At 43.4% G+C, this 20878-nt stretch overlaps 1 protein-coding gene across 1 annotated transcript in view; it reads right to left on the bottom strand.

Moving 5' to 3' along the window:
• LOC309563345 (phospholipid-transporting ATPase IC-like) overlaps positions 1-20878 on the bottom strand; it is a gene marked incomplete at both ends in the record, with an annotated part of 170504 nt that overhangs the window by 126890 nt on the left and 22736 nt on the right. Inside the window, 3 exons of the mRNA XM_082267739.1 lie at positions 1316-1386; positions 10331-10403; positions 17348-17409. Of these exons, the coding sequence (XP_082123865.1) occupies positions 1316-1386; positions 10331-10403; positions 17348-17409 (206 nt within the window). The remainder of the gene's footprint in view (positions 1-1315; positions 1387-10330; positions 10404-17347; positions 17410-20878) is intronic.

The raw sequence follows: 20878 nt of genomic DNA on the forward strand, positions 1-20878 counted from the left end.
CAACCATGGATCTCTACATTGGTAAAGTGGAGGAAATAAGCGTCAAAACCCTAGGTCAGGAAGTGTGTTATTGTTAAATCACTAGGTGAAAATAAAGAAATAATAAAGCTTGAAAAAGAAAATAAATGCCACCACATCTTTTAGTAAGCTAAAATATATTACATTTGCCGCTATGACATGTTTGTGGGTTTAGATTTGGGGTCTAAACAAAGCGTCAGTCAATTGTCTTTCAGACATTAAGGGTACCAGACTGTGGCCAGTGGTAGTAGAAAATGACCCAGCCTAAGACTTGGTGTACAGTGGAAATAAAACATATGCATAAAGAATGTAGTTAGTAGGCAGTAGGAGGAGGAGCAGTGCCCCATAATTGGCATTAGCGTGTGGAATATCATCCCATCGTTCATGTCAGTGGGAGGAATAGTCCCCCATAATTGGTATCAGTCATAGGAATAGTCCCCCCATCGTTGGTGTCAGTGGCAGGAATTATGCCCCATCGTTGGTGTCAGTGGGAGGAATTATGCCCCATTGTTGGTGTCAGTTGAAGAAATGGTGCCTAATGGTTGGTGTCAGTGGGAAAAATAGTGTCCCATCGTTGGTGTGAGTGAGAGGAATTATGCTCCACATTTGGTATTAGTGGAAGAAATGGTGCCACATGGGTGAGGTCAGTGGGAGTATAGGGTCTTGTATTAGTGGGAGGAATAGAGCCCCAAGGGCTTAATATAGGCAACAAAATGGACTGCATCTGGCTTGTGGGACACAGTTTTGGAGACCACTGATATAGAGGGGTGGTGGTAGTGCAGGAAATTATCAGCAAATGCGATTTCTGGCAGAATCAAGGGTTAACTTTTGCATTTATCAAATAGATGTAACCAACTTTCACTGGTATATTTAAAACGGGATTAAACTCTGCAATTTTTTTAAATGAGCCTCCAGGAGGTTTTAGCTATATTATGCTAGTATGCACCGCATATCATGGGGACTTACCTGCCAAAATGACCTCTCCAGCACTGGGCTGTCAGTGCTCCCAGTGGTCACAGGCGCTTCAATCTTCTCCTGGTCTACCTTCTGGGTTTGAACTCTTTGGCTACTTGATTGGCCAAGCCGCGATGAGTCAACTACTGTGCATGGGAGTCAGATCATCACGGCATAAAGCGGTGCCGTAAATGTATGCTGAGCTGCACATGCACGGCTCAGTGAATATTAACACTGACAAAGAGAAGCAGTCTCTTCTGCCATAAAAATCCTACCTGTCAGCATTTTTTTTGGTTAAGTTATACTTTACAGACCAAAAAAAGAGAAGTTAATTTCACATTACCCATCAATTCCAGTTGTTTCTATGTAACACAAGCTGTCTGGCTCTGTGCTGTGCAATAGTAGCATGTCTGTCTAAAAAAGAAAAAAAATCAAATCAAGAGGACCTAGTATCAAATATATTTTTAATGCTAAGTGAAGCTTTGGAGAAAGATCTGGGAGTCTTGGTTGATGATAGATTAGGCAACAGCATGCAATGTCAAGCGGCAGCTTCCAAAGCCAACAGAATATTAGCATGCATAAAGAAAGGGATGTATTCCAGAGATAAGACTATAATCCTTCCACTTTATAAAACTCTGGTCCGATCGCATCTGGAATATTCTGTCCAGTTCTGGTCGCCAGTCCTCAGGAGGGATGTGTTGGAGCTGGAGAGAGCCCAGAGAAGGGCAACTAAACTGATTAGGGGGTTGGAGGACCTTAACTATGAAGAGCGGCTGCAATCGCTCGATTTATTTTCCCTGAAGAAGAGACGTCAGAGGGGACATGATAGCAATTTATAAATATCTTAATGGGGATCTCAGCTTAGAAAAAAAGCTGTTCATTCGAAGGAATTGCATGAGGACTCGAGGACATACAATGCGATTAGAGGAGAAGCGTTTTAACCTCAGGCAACGAGGAGGGTTCTTTACTGTTAGGGCTACAAGATTGTGGAATTGTCTACCACAAGAGGTGGTTTCTGCGGGTAGTATGGTGACTTTCAAAAGACTCTTAGACTTACATCTCAAGGATCAGGAGATTAAGGGCTATGTTAGATGATTACAGTCACACACACCTACACAGGTTGAACTGGATGGACTATTGTCTTTATTCAACCTCACCTACTATGTAACTATGTAACTATGTAAGCATGCTAAGTAATGTGTACGTGTGAAACTTTCACATATTTGGTACCTCTCACATAGACCAGAGTACTCTCCCTGACAATGCCTTCATCTACTTTTCTTTCTCCAGAAGGGATACACCATTTTTATTCAGAGGATCCCTCAGTACCAAAAGGAAGAACTTTCCCAGGCAGTTTAATAAAAATCATCTCTCCACTCCTCCTCCTCCACTCCTATCCCATTATATGGCTACTGTCTCAAACTACAACTCCCAGGTTTCTCAGCATTCTTCATAGAAGTCTAAGGGCTTGCTTGGCTTTACTGCCCTCCCTGCTGGCTGGAGGAGAATGGTGCAGCATAACTTCAGCATTTCAATAGAGGGAAAGAACAATAAAAGTCACTGGCTACATAATGATAAAAGATAGAGCATTTTTTTTTTAAATACACTGTTGCTGTATATTGTGACTTGTCAGGAATTTATCCCTACAGACTATTAAACCTACTGAAAAGTCCACTTAGTACTGGTATAAAGTGCTATAAGCAAAGTAAAAAGTGGGTGCAGGTTTATTGAGCTTACAAGACTGGAGGGGGCAATGACTGCCATGGTTAACAAGCTCAGCATTCGGGGATGAGGGTGCAATTGTACATTATTTCTGTAAAGGCTTGTTCACACCAGTACACACTACTGCATGGTGCCAATGTGCTGTAAGATCACACAGTAATGGCGCTTTTCCATTGCATGGAACCGAACGGTTCGGCTCGCTTTTGTGCTTTTCCACTGCTGGTACCGCATGGTATGGTGTAGGAACGGTTTGGTACGGTACGGTACGGCGGCGCTTTTCCACTGCATGGAACCGAACGGTATGGCTCTCAAAAACAGTACCTACTCGATTGTGGTTCCAAGAGGTACCATACACGGTACCATATCCCACAATCCTTTGCATGCAGTCACTACTAGCCACTGATTGGTCAGAGAATCCCACCCACCCCGTTGTTATCCCACCCACTTAACTTTCGTACTACTTTAGTGGAAAAGCAAACCATACCGTACCGAACCGTTGCAACACCGTACCATGCGGTACCAGCAGTGGAAAAGCAAACCGGGCCAAGCAGGGCCAAACAGGGCCGAGTAGAGCCGAGCCGGTACTTGCAGTGGAAAAGTGCCATAAGAGCACTTTGCACCATTTTTGTTAGAACTTTATTGAAATGTCACAAAGTGACATTTTCTGAAATCATTGGGCCTGTGTGCAGGATCATAAATTAGGCCCCATTGCTTATTTAAAATAAAAATGCAAAAAATGGGCATATTTTCATTGTATTTAATATTGGGTATGGCCTAAAGGGGTGTGGTTAAATAGCATTCAACTTACATAGTATAGAATAAGGTAGTGTTTACCAGGGAATGTACAGTGCACTGTGACTGATAAATCTGAATGAAATATCACTTTGTGACATTTTGTTAACCACTTCCTGGCCGCCCTATAGGCGATTGACGGCGGGAAAGTGGTTGCATTATCCTGACCGGACATCATATGACGGCAGCAGGATAATGCACTCTGCGCTCCCCCAGGGGGCGCGCAGAGCGGCGATCGGTGATTAATTCTCCAGTTATCTAGTAGTTGATGTTGATAAAGTGTTTTTTTAATTGCTTTAAGATATTTTGATTCACTATTGTCATTTTAAATCTCATTAAGTTTTCTCAGGGTCTGCCTTAGATAGTACGTTGGGTCTTAATAAGGCAATATATATTTGCCAGCGTCACATCCATATCAAATAATTCTCCTTTCAAAAACAAAAAATCTACCATGCGGATCAATCTTTCTTTCTCTTATCTTGAACCTTATATCCTTTGCAAATCCTATCTCTACCCCTTTTGCCCTTCTCCTTGTTGAAACTCCATAGTACCAAACTGGGTATTTTTTTGAGTATAATTTGATCTTTGAGTCATGTGTTAAATTAGTTTCTTGTAAGAATACTATTCCTGCAGAGTAATGCTGAATTTCTTTAAGAATTTTATGTCTTTAAATCGGGGTGTTTAGACTTTTCACGTTATACTTAATTTTTTTCATATTGAATTTCTATTACACTTTGCTCCCTTTTCTCTCTGCTTCCCACCATATTCATTTTTTAAATCAGCTCACTCAAAAGGTATATCACCTGAAGGTAGGTAGCATAGAATGAAAAAGAAAAGGGACAACCTTGAAAGAAAAAAGGAAACATTGGGATCACCAAAGGGGATTCCTTCCCACCGCGTCCCCCCCCCCCTCTCCCCTCACCCCCCTCCACCCAACCCCTTCCTCCTCTCCCACCCCCCCCCCCTATTCCCTAAGTGATATTGGACATATTCTGACCTTAGAATTGGTGGGGAATCCAACGGTCTTCCTTCCACCACTGATTCTTTTATCCTGGTGTTTGGCTTGGTTCACATACGCCTGCCGATCCTCCATACCTTGATATTGGGGAGCGGTTCCAGAAGCGCCCTAGTATTCCGAGTGGCCCATCAGTTTCTTTTCGCTTAATCTATAAACATTCCCCTCAGCTTTACCCACTGATAGGAGACTCCCCTCTCAATACTTTCTCTTTTCTTATTTCCTCGCTCTTTCCCCTTCCTCTTTTCTTCTTTTCCTTTTCCTCTTCTCTTCCCCCTTTTCCTTCTGCCTTTTTCCTTTCTTCCTTTTTCTTCCCCTTCCCATCTCTCCTCACCGCTGCTTCTCTCTCCTCTCCGCCCCCTCACTCCTTACCACACGCCTCTCACGCTGCTGGAGCCCAGCCAGATCCTACTGCCATCTTCCTCCTCTCCAATCTCCTCTCTGCTCCTCCTGGTCACCGGGATCTCGCTGGGGGTGAGTCACCGCACGCAATGGATCTTGCACATCGCACACCACTGCACTGTTGGCTGATCACCACAGGGGAATTATGCTAAGCCATTAGCCGCTCCTGAAAGGCTCCTCCTGGAGCTACTAGCAGATGCTCCCTGCATGCTCCATGTTCAGGCCCTGTCCAGACTCGTCTTCTGACTCCCAACTCTGGACATCCAATTGAAGGTGGAATTGGGCAAAGTTTAGGACACACCAAAACTTTACCTAGTCCTGGGGACCATTACTAAGCTCCATGAGCGGAGTGAAACACATTGGGGCGTGGCCAGTTAGAGCTCAGGTTGAGACTGTCATACACCTTCTTACAGGGTTTTCAGAGATGTGCCCTTTTCAAACTCTAGACATCTAATGGAAAAGGGCACATCTCTGCTAAACCTATATGAAGGTGTATGACAGTCTCAACCCAAGCTCTAACCAGGCCACGCCCCCAATGTGTTTAACTCCGCCCATGGAGCTTAGTCATGGTCCCCATGACTAGGTAAAATTTTGGTGTGTTCTGAACTTTGCCCAATTCCACCTTCCAGTTCATGAGAGTTGGGAGTTGTTGTCGTCTGGATGTTTGTGACTGTGTGGTAGGGCTAGACGCATCATCTCAAGTAAACCAATAGGAAGTAGTATCCTGCCCAAAGGATCCTAAACAGGTGCTAACCTGCTGTTCACATGCCAAGTTAACCCATTCTCGAGTCTGTAGATTACTGGTCCTATTTAGCTGTAGGTTTGCACATGATTAGATAGAGTGGAGTCAAATTTTGATTTGGCCTGTGGCCAGGAATAAAGGGCAGTTGTCTTGGTGTTTCTTTTTGCATCACTATAGGTTTTTGCTTTGATCGGATATCTCTCCACACTAGCTTGCAGGTTTTAGGGGTTTGGCTACTTCATTTGGTGCTTTAAACTTGTTAGTAGTGTTCGTAGCTCATGACCTTTTATTAGTTTTGCAGGCGATTCCCCAGTGGTGCTATGAGGAGCTGACCTGTAGTGTTGTATAACAGTAATTACAGCTTTCCTGAAGGGGAGCCCTTAATGCAGAAGCATTATAAGGACATCTTTAAATTACTGTTTAACAATTCTGCATCTCTATTGGCCTGTGGAGAGTATTGTGGTGTTAAGATGTGTTTTATTTTCTTTAAATTAAAGCCGTTGTAAAGCTTACATTTTTTTTTTCTAAAATAAACAGGTTATACTTACCTGTTTTTTGCAATGGTATTACACAGAGCAGCCCTGAACTTCCTCTTCTGCATTAAGGTAACAAACATTGTGCCTTTAGAACCACTTTAAGGAAAGTCTTAAAGACTTTTGAAATAAATTGTGGACCATTGTCAGTAATGATTTTCAGGGGTACTTCCCACCACGAGAAACATCCCTCTAAGGCAGTGATGAGTGACCACTTTAGTGGTTATAACTTCTCCTGTAGCCACCTCTGGCCATTTCAAGTACAAATCACAAGCTACCAAATAATATCTTTGATGTTTTTTTGCTATTGTAATTTTTCTACATGTATCCAAATGGACTGTATTCTGTGAAGATTTTGGAAAATGTCTTAATTGTAATGGAGTAGCTGTGGACTGCTTGTGGAACAAGCTCAAATTTATTTTACCGCTTTTATTAATTAAACCAAGTGAACAATTTGTTTGGTATTTTGAGACTAGGTTAGTGATGTAGCTGGGACACAGGGCCATTTTACCGAATGGGCATGCTGGGCAGTTGCCCGGGGGCCCCACATGCCCGGGGGGCCTAGCCCCAGTCAAGCATTATTCCCGATTCCTGTGTGCATTCCGCCACCAAACTTAGCAGGTGGCAAGTGCCTGTCTGCCCTGCGCTGCTGCCAGGTCACTTGGCCTGTGGAGGGGGAGCCCACAACTGCAGGAATGCCTGTCCACCTCCATGGAAACAGGCACACACAGGACAGTCAAGTCTGACTTCCGTACGTGTTTGTGTTCACCGGCCCCAGCCACCGAACTTGAAAGCTGTCATTAGCCTGGCACTGCTGTACCAATAAATATCGCCTTATCGATGATTTGCATTTTTATTCTCGTGGTTGATTGTGTAGGCGGGGCCACAGTGCCCTGCATTGCCCGGGGGCCTATAATGCTCTTAAGATGCCACTGCTGGGACATAGTTGTGGATGGCTTTGTGAATTGTTGTTAACATTTTGAATTTATTTTGTTGGGTGTGCAGAAGCCAGTGGAGGGATTGATAGAGAGCAGCAGCAGACGTTAAGCGGCTGGTATCGTGGATGAGTCTTGCAGCAGCATTCATGATGGACTGAAGGGGGGATAGTCTATGTAAAGGTAGGCCAATAAGGAAGGAGTTGCAGTAATCAAGGCGAGAGATAACCAGGGAGTGAATTAAAAGCTTTGTGGTGTCATTGGTTAGGAAGAAGTGTGTTTTAGAGATGTTGCGGATGTTAAGGAGGCAAGCTTTGGACAGTGATTGGATGTGAGGCTAGTTCAGGATAACACCTAGCACCCTTGCATGCGGGGACAAGTTGATAGTTGTGCCATCGATCTTGACAGAGAAGTCAGAGGGGAAGGCACATGGGGGAGAACATAATATAAACTTGGTTTTGAACAGATTGAGTTTGAGGAAGTGGTGTGACATCCAGGCAGATATATCCGTTAGTAAATTTGTAATGCGTGAGGAGACTGATGGAGTTACCCGAGGGGTATAGAGATACAGGTTCCATAAAAGGGAAATAAAAGGTTCCATTTATGCAGTATTACGCTATGAGACCTCATTACTTTTTCATGCACCACGATATACCGATTGGCCCAATGTGAGATCATCCCTTCCAATGGTTGTTAGGCTTTTTGAGATACACCAAGGTATTTCCAGTGGAGTTTGGTCCCTTATCCAGAGTCTTGAGGTGATCGGATGGTTCGATGTCTTCCTGTGTATAACAGCAGCATTTTGGGCTTATTTATATCGCCTATCTGGTGAGTTTACAACCAAGAGGTGAGCACCGTGGTGAGGTGGAGGGTACTTTTGTCCTTTGTGTGATGAATTATTGAATATCCATATCGTTTGGACTGTCACTTCTGGAGGATATTGGGACTCAGTGCATGAACTTTATATTCACCCATTATAGTTGTTTATATTTTATATTTTGTGTTTTATATGTCTATATGAGGTGATATATGTATAGACATATGATTCAGTAGCGCTGCTAGTGTGTCATTTACGGTGTAGCTATAAGCCTTATCACCTAGTGTATACACCTTGTTTTATCCTTTTTGTTGTTTTTAATAGCAGCAGCATTTTTATGATTGTCTTTTAAACTTTTACTGGTTGTTTTAACCACTTAAGCCCCGGAGGATTTTCCTGCTAAAAGACCAGGGGGTATTTTGCGATTCGGCGCTGCGTGATTTTAACGGACAATTGCGCGGTCATGCGACGCTGTACCTAAACGAATTTGACGTCCTTATTTTCCCACAAACAGAGTTTTCTTTTGGTGGTATTTGATCACCTGTGCGATTTTTTGATCACGCGCTATAAACAAAAAAAGAGCGACAATTTTGCAAAAATAGCAATATTTTTCACATTTTTTTTATATGAAATTCCCCCCAAAAAAAATGTAAAAATCAAAATTTTTTAACATTTTTGGCCAATTTGTTTTATCCTACCTATGTTTGGTAAAAAAAAATCGTAAAAAGCGTATTTTTATTGGTTTGCGCAAAAGTTATCGCGTTTACTAACAAAGGGAAAGATTTTTGTCATTTTTGTTGTTTTTTTTTTTTAACGCGTAATGGCGGCGATCTGCGATTTTTTTTGCGGTACTGCGACATTGCGGCGGACAGATCGGACCCTTGACTGACATTTTTGACACTTTTGGGGTTACCAGTGACATTTCTACAGTAATCAGTGCTATACATATGCACTGTTACTGTAAAAATACACTGGTAGTGAAGGGGTTAACTTTATTTGGGAGGGAGGGGCTGTGTGTGTCCCTAGGGGCGTGCTTTCTACTGTGATTGGCTGTGGCTTGAGCTGTAAGGACACTGATCAACGGATCTACATACTAGATCCGTGTGATCAGTGTCTTTACAGCGAGAAGAATGACAGGTGGCTTGTTTACACAAGCTGCCTGACATTCTCCCTCTCCCCCGACGATCGCCGAGTGACCGGCGGACATCGGGTCCGCTGGTCACACGCGCGGGGGGGTCCGTGACCGCGCGGGAGCGGGAGCGCGCCTCCGCGGGCGCGCGCTCGCTCCCCAGACCCTCCCAGGCTAGTGACGTTAATTAACGTCACTCTGCCTGGCAGGGGCTGACCGCCGCAGTAAATCTACTTGCGGCGGTCGGCAAGCGGTTAAGCGCCGGGTGAGCAAGTTGTCTTCCCCCCACCTGTGTGTCCTTGCTCTCACTTATTCGGGTATAGAGATACATTTGGGTGTCATCGGTGTAGAAATGGTATTGAACCAGGGAAGAGATGTATTTCGACAATAGGAGAGACCCAAGAACAGAACCGTCAGGACCTCCGAAGGAGAAAGGAAGAGGAGAGGAGGAAGTGAAATTGTAACACTGAAGGTGCAGTGAGAATAGCTAAAATGAGAACCAGTGAAGAGTACAGTCACAGAGACCAAAGTAGTGGAGTTTTTTTTTTTAGGCGTAGGTGTAGTCAACTGTGTCAAAGGCAGCAGAGAGGTCCAGGAATAGGAGTACAGAATAGTGTCCATTGGTGTTAGTTGTTAGTAGCTTGTTTGTAAGTTTTAGGAAAGCAGTTTCTGTGGAATGTTAAGGACGCAATCCAGACTGAAGAGGATCAAAAAGGTTATTCTCAGTAAGGTGGTCTCTTAGCCAGTTGAAGAACTTCATAATTTCCAAATGCTTTTTCCCTCTGCTAGTAGATCTGTATTCCTGTCTGACTAGGCCTAAGAATTATACAGCTCTGCCACACTGCACCAGGCTGGGGATGTGACATTTCTCTGCTTCACTTAAGCAACAGAGTCAGGTCAACTCTTCAACCCCAACCAGCGAAAGAGCAGCAACAGAATGAGGGGATCATCTGTCTGCATGCTTCAGAGCTTTACTTCAGAGAAACCCCAGTCCTGAACTCTACTATATAGTGAATTAGCAAAGGCTAAAATCAAATTCCAGCACTGATATTCATTGCATTGAAATATTCATGTAATACACTTATTAAAAAATACATAACTGGAGCTTTAAACATAAGAGCAAATGCTTGCTAGCATTCACACGCTAAGTGATGGCTGATAAAAGAAATATTCTAATTGACCAGATATGCCGATTTGAGAAAGTGGTTAATAGTGTGCAAAAAAATACATTTTTTCAAGAAAGTAGTTTCAGAAATTTAAAGGGAACTTACAGGTACAAATTCATCTTTGTTCACACGTACAATGTCACCAACTCGAACATCCTTCCATTTCATCCTATGCAGCCTGAACGAGAGGTAAATAAGAAAATTGACTAGTATGTGTACAATTATATTATATGTGGTGTGTGTGCGTCTGTGAAGTAAAACTATATGTGTATGTACTGTATATAAGGCAAAAATTGTAAATGAAGTAATATACACACAGTTGGCAGGGAAAATGCATAAAGGGTGTGTTAGACAGTCTTTATCAATCCATTGGCAGCTGCACCAAAAACAGTTGTGGCCGATTCATATATCTGTCTATACTACATATCTTCCTCAGTGCATTCCCTCCTTCTTAGCCACTGCACCCATCACAGTGTCAGGTTCATAGCCGAGGAGTTATATAGTATGGTTGGGCAGAGCTTGATGGGAACTGAGAGACTAGTTCCCCATCAGATCTGCCCCACAGTTGATTAACAGTGCATGGCAATGGGTGGACCCAGAGTAGCAATTTAGTCCAGTGATGGCTTTTGAATCCACCCAATCCACTGAGCAGGTGACCTCCTGGGTTCACAACGCAGCAGGGAGGGGACATGGAAGCAAGTAGAGGCCACTGGAGCAGTGGTGTCTACTTCAGTGATTTCCAGCTTCCAGAGATATCGGCCAGGTGTGATATGTGCACTAGATATATACCGTACATTTCTTCAAGGTGGACCAATGTAACCATGCATAAAATATCCATACCTGGAATTTGTCTTTAAAGTGCACCTGTGCCTACACTATAGAAACTTTTTTACAAATTTGTGGACATAATAAACAGTAAAAGGGCTTTAAAACAAACCATATCCAATATTTCTAGCTGCTTGTGTAGTGTGAAGTATTTAATTCTCAAAGATCATAAAGACTCTACTGTATTATAGTCCTTTTCTTTTGGTTTATAACAACTTAGAAATACTTATTGTGGGTTTACATTAGAGGACTGGCAGCCTGCCAAGTTCTGTTCTGATAGGAAAGAGCTGAGATTTTTAAAATACATTTCTCCACAATGTTTATAGCTACAGAGAGAAATAAATGGATTTTTGTAAAATCTTACCGTAAAATCCTTTTCTCTTAGCTCATCGACAGACGTAGTCCTCGGTGATACACCACCTTCGGGTTATGTTACCTCCGCAGGAGCAGGACTAGACAGGAAATTAAAAAGCTCTGGCCACACCCTAGGGGCAGTCCCAGAGGGTATATCCTCTCTCTCTCTGCCTCAGCAAATCAGTTATGTGAAAAAGCAGTGCTTAGAGAATTTAACCCAACCCAACTCCAAAACAGAGGGGCGGGGACTACGTCTGTCGATGAGCTAAGAGAAAAGGATTTTACGGTAAGATTTTACAAAAATCCATTTTTCTCTAGCGCTCATCGACAGACGTAGTCCTCGGTGATACACCACCTTCGGGACGTCCCAGAGCAGTATCACAACTGAGGGGTGGGAAAATGGAAATCAAATCCCAATCTAGAAGGCCCAACCGGTGCCAACTAGAAGTTTACAATGCTCATCCTTAATGATGAGACTCAACAAAAAAATTTTCAAACAGAAAAAAACCCTCGAGGTAGACCACCGGTCTCCTCAAATTGCGGTCTGCAAAACCTTGCGGCCAAATGAGGCATCCGCCGATGCCGTCACATCAATTTTATAGAATTTTGTAAAGGTATGTACCGACGACCAGGTGGCCGCCTTACATACCTGGACCACTGACGCCTGATGGCGAAAGGCCCAGGAAGTACTGAGCGCTCGAGTGGAGTGCGCCCTAACAGGGAACGGAGGACTCTGACCCTTAATAGAATAAGCCTGTACCACCGTCTGTCTAATCCATTTGGCAATGGTTGCGGCAGATGCAGGCAAACCCTTTCTGGGGCCATCCGTGATCACAAAAAGTGAATCCGTCTTACGGGATGATTCCGTAGCTTTCAGGTATACCCTGATTGCCCGAACCACATCTAAGGAATGCAACGCATGTTCCCGATGATGCTTGGGCTGAGGACACAAGGAAGGTAGTACAATATCTTCATTCAGATGAAAATCTGAAACCACCTTAGGAAGAAAAGATGGCTTAGGATGAAGTACTACCTTATCCCTATGAATCACTAGGTATGGTGACTGGCATGATAATGCAGCCAGTTCTGACACCCTGCGAGCAGAAGTAATAGCCACCAAGAAGGCCACCTTCTGGGATAAAGTAAGCAAGGGAATCTCCCTGATGTTTTCAAAAGGAGGTTTCTGTAGAACCGACAAAACCAAATTAAGATCCCAGGGCGGTAAGGGCGCGCGGACTGGAGGAGCCAGGTGCCGCACCCCCTGGATGAAATTCCGCACCAAGGATTTGGTAGCTAACGGCTTCTGAAAGAAGATTGCTAATGCTGAAACTTGACCCTTGATGGTGCTCAAGGCTAGCTTCTGCTCAACCCCTTGTTGCAAAAAGGCCAATATTCGAGACACCGAATAGGTACGTGGAGGAAATCCTAAAGATTCGCACCACGCAATATAAGTCTTCCATGTGTGATAATAGACTTTGCTGGAAGTCGCTTTCCTTGCTTTAATAAGGGTAGGAATGACAGAAGTAGACAAACCTCTGTCCTTCAGTACTTGGGTCTCAATGGCCAGGCCATTAAAACCAGCGACTGTAAAGCACGAAGGTAACTTGGTCCTAGAGACCACAGACACTCCCTGAGACGAAGTTCCCACGGAACGTCTGCGACTAGCATGTCCAAGTCGGCCAGGCCGGCTTGAGGAGGCCAGCCTAGAATTTCTAGGACCACTGGCGCTGATTGGATCTGAACCAGGCGTCCCTAGAGCTATCTGGCCCCGACCATCCGAGAAAGTCTGGTCGTTTTCTGTTCCCACACATTTATCAGATACCTGATAGTTATCAGGAAGGGTGATCTTTTCTGGTTGAACCTCAGGGACCGAAGTCACCCGACTAGAGGCTACTTGGCCTATCTGGTCAACCGGTTCCGATTCCTGTGAGGTATCGGGACTAATCTTAGGAAAGGGTAAAGGAAAAGATCTATTCAGGGAACGGTAACTACCGCTTCCTGTGGTACTTAAATGTTGGAAGGGAAGAATCGCACCGGTAGTAGTGGTTGATGCTCGATCTGATGTCCTGAATACCGGTGAAAACGTCCCCCCACCCTGAAACCGGGTGGGGGCGCACCTTCAGGCTGTGTACTCCTTTGCTTCGGGTTTGGCTGGGTTGGTCCTCTGCTTGTCCGACCAGCCCTTCTTGAATCCTCCTGGAGGAGTCTTGCCTTTCCCGCTAGTACCAGCCGGGCGCCCTTTATGGGCGGTAAAGAAAGGTCCTCGCTTGTTGCGAGGTCCCTTAGCTTTTGCAGCCTGTGGCAAGAAAGTGCTCTTGCCCCCAGTGGCATCCTTAATGATTTCATCTAGGTTGGCCCCAAATAGACGATTCCCCTGAAAAGGGAGATTGGTCAAGGTCTTCTTGGAACCTAGGTCAGCTGACCAGCATTTTAACCACAGCACACGTCTGAGGATTACTGCTAACTTAGATGCATGCCCTAATAAGGGAGTTGTGTCCAAGGCTGCGTCACAGATAAACCGTAGCCCTTGTATGATCTGTTCCATCAAATCAGATGTCTCCTGGGGAATATCTTTTCCCCTAAGATCTTGGCGTACCATTTCCGCCCATTCCGTAAGTGTCTGGGAAACTAGACCAATAACAATTACTGGTCTAAAAGCTGACCCTATCAGAGAAAAGATAGTGCGGGACTCTGCTTCTATCTTTCGATCCACCGGATCCTTAAAGGACGAAGTGTCCTCCACTGGAATAACCGTGGCTTTATTCAGCCTGGAAATAGGCGGATCCACGACTGGTGGTACCGTCCATTTCTTAATGATGGATTCCTCAACGGATAGCGTCTAGCAATACGCTTGGAAATAGTAAAGGTACGTTTAGAATGCTCCCATTCTTCTTTAATCTGATTACCAAAACATTTAGGTACCGGAAAAGCCTTCGCCATCTTGATGGGCTTATTAGTACCGAAAGGCCTCTCTGTTTCAGTTGCCTCTGCCGGTAAAGCCTCAAGTTTTAAGGTTTCTTGCACTGCCACAACTAGTGCGTCCACCAATGCTTCTTCCTGAATTATAGCAGGAGAAGAAGCGTCCTCCTCACTGTCTGAGGGGGCTTTACCTGGGATAACAGCCCTTGCAGAGGAACCTGCAACTGCCGTGACCATCTCTGAATCTGAGTCAGAGGTGTCAGATGGTATAGGGGTAGGCGGGGGTCGCTTCCTTGACCCCCGTCCCTGACAGGCCGCCTCCACCCGAGCCACCATAGACTCCAAAATTGCTGTAAATGATTCTATACTCTGTGCACCGGCGGGTCCCGAGGCCCCCTCGAGGGAAACAGGTGGGGGAATATGTGTGGCAGGGTCCATGATAACTCCAGTTACTTCCTGGATAATATAAATCAAAAGAAAAAAACTTTTTTTTTTTTTTTTTTTCTGACCCCCAGCGCCACAAAAAGCCCCTTAGTGTTACCTGCTAGGGATCCCTATCGATCGAGAGAGAGAGAGAGATAGACCCCCAGGCTCACCACTTGATGCTCAGAGTTAAACTGCAACAGCTTACAGCGCTGTCCTGACAAACAGGAAGTCTTTTGGCTGGCTGCCCAGGAAGAAGGGAGGCGGCTCCGCCCCTCTGCACGCCTTCCGGCGCCTCCCCCAAGCTCCACGAGGTGTAGGATCACCTCAAACATGGCCGCCCCCATGCTGGAGACACGAGGCTACGCCAAAATGGCGGCTCGTGCGATCCAGCAAAAAAAATGGCGGCGGCCTGTGCTGACTAGCGGTGTGCTGCAGGGCACACAACACTCTCTCTGCATGGGGATATGGCGTGGTTGGCGGTACCGGCCCTGGCGGACCGCATGGCCGTTCGGGAGGCCTGCTAATAGCTGGAGATCTGATTTGGAAGGCAGTCTACATGTCCGTGGCTTCTGACTGGTAGGTAGCTTATACTTAACCCATAAGATTCCCAGAATGCCACAGATTACATCTTTAAAACATGTATACAATAGATTGTTAGCTCCCAAACCAAGCCTCCTGGCTTTTTGCACACATAAAATCACACTCAAAGTAGGAGGATTTGTGACATGTTATAGGATAGAAAGGACTCTTTCTTACCATACAGAGAGGGGCCCGCGTTCACCACAAACCCCGTCAGGGAAAAAGGGGGAACATACTACTCACCATACCGGAACCAGGCGGGCACCAACTCCTGACAGTACCCCTCTCCACCGGGGCGGGAGGGCTGTCGACCGATACGGACGCCGTGACTCATGGTCTTTGGCGTTTCAGCGAGACGTTTAACTCGCGGGTTCAGTCCTTTTAATGGGACTTTGTCGCGGCCGACTCAGCGTGGAGCTATGGCCTGCACGCGCTCGTAGGCTGAACTGGGGTGACCACCGGATCTCAACATCCAGCCCGTCGCCCAGTTCAGCTTTCTTGCTTGAAGATCTCACAGGAACACTGGAGAAAAAAAAAAAAAAAGCTGTCTAAAAATCCTTTTAGAAAAAAATTCTTGCCAGGACCTAAGATCCCAGCAAGGTATCTAGGTCCTTACTCCTAACTAGACAGAAAATAACTGATTTGCTGAGGCAGAGAGAGAGAGGATATACCCTCTGGGACTGCCCCTAGGGTGTGGCCAGAGCTTTTTAATTTCCTGTCTAGTCCTGCTCCTGCGGAGGTAACATAACCCGAAGGTGGTGTATCACCGAGGACTACGTCTGTCGATGAGCGCTAGAGAAAAGATATTTCAAAGTGCTTGTTCAGAGTATGTAACTAGTGTAGGGTGCTTTAGTGTAGATTATCTAACTTTGCGTAATGTACCATAGTTCCCTATGTGGCCTTTTCAGTGTGATTGTTGGTGTTGCTTAGCTCTTGCCTCTTGGGGGATCAGGAAGGGATATTTTCCCCCTGCTGAAGCAAATTGGATCATGCTTTGTTGTTTTTTTTTGTGTTTTTGCTTTCCTCTGGATCCACTGCAGGTATAGGTTTATGTATATTGTATTGTAATTTTTTTTTTGTTCTAACTATGTAGTTAAGAGAGTGCACTTCAGTTGTATTAGGTGTAGAGTCATTGTGGAGATCAGAGGCCAGGCAAAGGAGAGTTTTTTGGCCACTTGGAGGAGATTGTGGATTAGAAGTCACCAGTGTGGAATCACTAGCTGGGCTTCTATGTTTCTACCTCCTCCCCATAAGTTTTCAAGTGTTCCTTCTTGATGAAACAAGGGATGCAGTTGTTGGTCCCCTGTATGGAAAAAGTGTTGCAAGGTCACACTTTTAATCTTGTTGCTGATGAGCATTGAGCATTACTACACAGGACAGAGAAGTACACACACTATGAAAACAGGTCAGGATCATGTCCATACCTGAATTGTGAAGTTCAAAAAAGCTTTAAGCTTTTTGCATAAAATACTTTCCTGTCGAATTTTTGTTTTTTTCAACAAAATCCAGTTGAGTGGACTCCAGTTACTCCAATTTGACCAACAGGGAGGAATAGGGAGCTGACACAGGCCAAGGAAAGATGAAGATTGCAGAAGAGACAGTTGATTACTGGAAATTAATTGCACAGAGGAGAGAATTTGAGCTTATATTTAACCAGATCTGTCGACCTTATGAAGGCAACCATTTTTTCTCCCCCAAGAGGCCTTCTAAGGGAAAATGGGTAAGAACTAAAAAGTGTCTGTCTGAAAGCCAGACAGGTCCCTGGTCAAAGTAGCGATGAGTCTAAAGTCTGGTGATGGCCTGGAGAGGAAGTGATTTGGTTCAGGCAAAAAAATATTTGCACTGTCATGATATCACTGCCAAAGTACTAGAAAACTTGCTCTCAAGATACTAACAGTTGGGTAAATATATCAGTGTATATACCAGCTCAACCGGGCAAAATATGGCCATATCCTAATATTTTTTTTCTATATTTGCCTATTTAAATTTAATTGCTGTGGGGCAGCACTCAGATCTCACCTTTGGTCTCTAAGTATTTCACAGGAAGCATTGTTAACCAAGTTATCATTTCTGTGGCGGGTCTGAAAAATATCAAATTAAAAAAACATTTCAATAGAACAATAGAAAAATTAAAGTCTTGTGTTTTTTGTTGTAAAATAACATGAAATACTTATCCGGTCTGTGCAATGGTTTTGCACAGAGCAGACCAGATCCTTCTCTTTTCGGTCCCTCGTCTACGCTCCTTGCCCCTCCCTCCTGCTGAGTATGGATGATCGAACTTTTGAAAAGTTCGGTTCGACCAGAACACCCGAACTTCCCGAAAGTTCGGGTTCGGATTCCAGAACCCCATTGAAATCAATGGGACCCAAACTTCGGTAATCAAAAAACACCATTTTGAAGCCCCAAAACCCAATAAATGCCCCTAAAAAGTGCCTAGGGTTCTGGGTCATGCCCCAGGGACTATTAATCACACAAAAAAGTTCTTAAAAATTGTCGTTTTTGATAGAGAGTCAATTATTGAAAAAATTATTGAAAAAAAAAAAGAGATTTCTTTGGATTTAGTGTCTGGTGGGTCTAAAAAGTGTACCTGTGAAGTCTCAGCTCTGTAGCATGTCCAGAACCAGAAAAAAAAGATAATTTTTCTTAGAATTTTTAGTAGAGCAGGGATGTGGCTCCGTTATTTTCACACTGGCGTTTATTGGGCATTTTTTGGGCATCTTTAGAGGCAGGCATGACATCTGAACTTCTGTGTAGGGGTATATACACACACACACATATATGTATATATACACATACACACATATAGGTGTGAAAGGAACGAAATCCTATCCATGCGCTAATTAAATAATTTGCATGGATAGGGTTCCGCTCCTTTCACACCTATATGTGTGTATGTGTATATATACATATGTGTGTGTGTGTGTGTGTGTATATATACCCCTATACAGAAGTTCAGATTCATGCCTGCCTCCAAAGACGCCCAAAAAATGCCCAATAAACGCCTGAAAAAACACACCTGGGCGTTTTTGTTGCAGGCGTTTATTGGGCATTTTTTGGGCGTCTTTGGAAGCAGGCATGACATCTGAACTTCTGTGTAGGGGTATATATACACACACACATATATGTATATATATACACATACACACATATAGGTGTGAAAGTAGCGGAACCCCATCCATGCGCTAATGAAATTATTTGCAGGAATGTGGCTCCGCTCCTATTACACCTATATGTGTGTATGTGTATATATACATATAAGTGTGTGTGTATATATACCCCTATACAGAAGGTCAGATGTTATGCCTGCCTCCAAAGACGCCCAATAAATGCCCAATAAACGCCTGAAAAAACACACCTGCGCGTTTTGTTGCAGGCGTTTATTGGGCATTTTTTGGGCGTCATTCGGTGAATGCAATGTCCATGAATTTTCAGAAATCACAAACCTGTGAAAAAGTCGCCGTCATGATAATGTTTGCACTTCTCAACCCAAACTAATCTTATTTTAATGTTACACTAAATTTACGCAAACTTTTCTCAACATTTTCTTAATTTTTTACGGTTTATTACCAATAAAATCAAGAAAATAAAAATGTGTGTATCCAAATTTGCCACCAAATTAAATCCTCATATTTCCTGAAAAGAAACAATGTATGAAACATTGGGGTAAGCTACAAAACCTAAAAGATGAGCATAAAATTTCACAAAAAAAAAAAAAAAAAAAAAAAAAACACATTTTCTGGGACTCGAAGGGATTTAGGGAGAAATAGGCTTATGCCTCGTACAAACGCAACGATTATCGGCCGACCGATCGTCCGACTTTTGTCCAGAGTGGTGTTTTGTTGGTTGGAATGTGCCTAGACTGCACACGAATTTTCTCGGCGAACAAAAATCTACTTCAGAAGTGATGTCATGTGCTGGTTTACTTTCCGTGTGTTTTTTCTTCTCTGAGCATGCCCAGTCTTGCTCATCAGATTTTTGTCTGCCGAAATCTGTACTGACTGATGGAAAATCAGCCGTTATGTTGACGGCCAACAAAAATTTTATAGCCTGCTCACCAGATTTTTTTCGGCCGAAAAGTCGGAGTTGGTTGTCGGAAGCATCATACTAACAAGCCGAAAATAGGCCGATCGGACGTTGGCCGAAAATTCACGGCCAATTATCGACGCGTGTGTACGGGGCTTTGGACAACGTAGGTGGTTAATAGATATTATTTGCTGAATCTCTACACAATATTCATATTCAATACGAAGTAAACTCATTTATATTCATAATGATGATCACAGCTGTCCTTATGAGATCCGGCAGTGAGTGATGAGATCATTGAGATGCACATTTTGGTGGATTGCATTGTAACTTTTTTTAATCAAGGAACACATTTTGATTTGACTCATTGGGTGTCAGACACAGAAAACATATTTAAATAGAATTCATGTTTTTATTGTTACATTGTAAAAACCAATAGACACTTAAAAAAGTCACAATGCAAGACAGATATAAATACAAAAAAAATACAGCCTTTCTATTATCCCTGGTAGCCAGCCTCTACACAATATTCGTATTCACTACAATTTAAACGCAATTACAATAATTTTTAATTCGTTTACATTTCATTAAATAAGAATAAGGAAGTTTGTAATTTACAGGCCCTCTCTTTTTTAAAAAAAAGTCCAATTGACAGCAAAACTTACCTCTGAAAAGTAAAAAAAAAAAAAAAAAAATTAAAAAAATAAATAAAAGTAGATTTCAGTGAAGAAAAAAATATTCAAGGGGCACTGGGCCTTTGATATGAGTTCAAACATAATAGTGAGAGGACAAAAAAACATTTGGATAGCTCATTGGCTCAAGCTAGGCTGCTAACACAAATAGACAGGGTTACCCTCCAGTGGGTATCCAACAGGTTACTAGAAAAAAAAATACACCAATGGAAGGTGCGCCAGACCAAAGGATAGAAGAGTCCAGATCCATCTATTAGTTTAAAGTTTACTGCTTGGACCTTGATGAAGGGGACATACTCCAAAAGCTTATCCTGAAAAATTGTATGTTAGTGCAAATAAAAAAAGTATCACGGATAGTACTCAATTTATCTCTGTCGCAAGTGCACTAATACGGCTACAATCACCTCAAGTAAAGAAAAAAAAAAAGACAATGCTTTTTGAGGGTCAGAAAGAATTCCCTTCATCGGATCTTCTGTTAAAATATGAACCCTGAATGGACTCAAAAATAGGGATTTCCTGTATGAATTTATGTAGGTAAGCCAATTGCTGGATCAGGAGATTTCCTGGCAAGCAGTATCTGCGTGAACACTCAAGGTTTTAGATCAGTTAAAATCTGACCATAATAGCTCAAGCTGAAGTTTTTACACAGACTTGAATGAGCAACAGCAGTGACTTCCATCTTTCTGTTGTCTTTTGATGGTTCCATCTGATATTTTAATCTAAGAGAAACAATCTGAAAGTAAACAGCTTCTTCCATTCTAACTCTTTAGAACATTCATTGTGCTCGGTTTATCCAATGTTATGTAATACTGTGTATAAAACTGCATATAAAATA

Source organism: Pelophylax lessonae (assembly GCF_965119305.1).
Source record: "Pelophylax lessonae genome assembly, chromosome: 9".
Taxonomy (NCBI): Eukaryota; Metazoa; Chordata; class Amphibia; order Anura; family Ranidae; genus Pelophylax; species Pelophylax lessonae.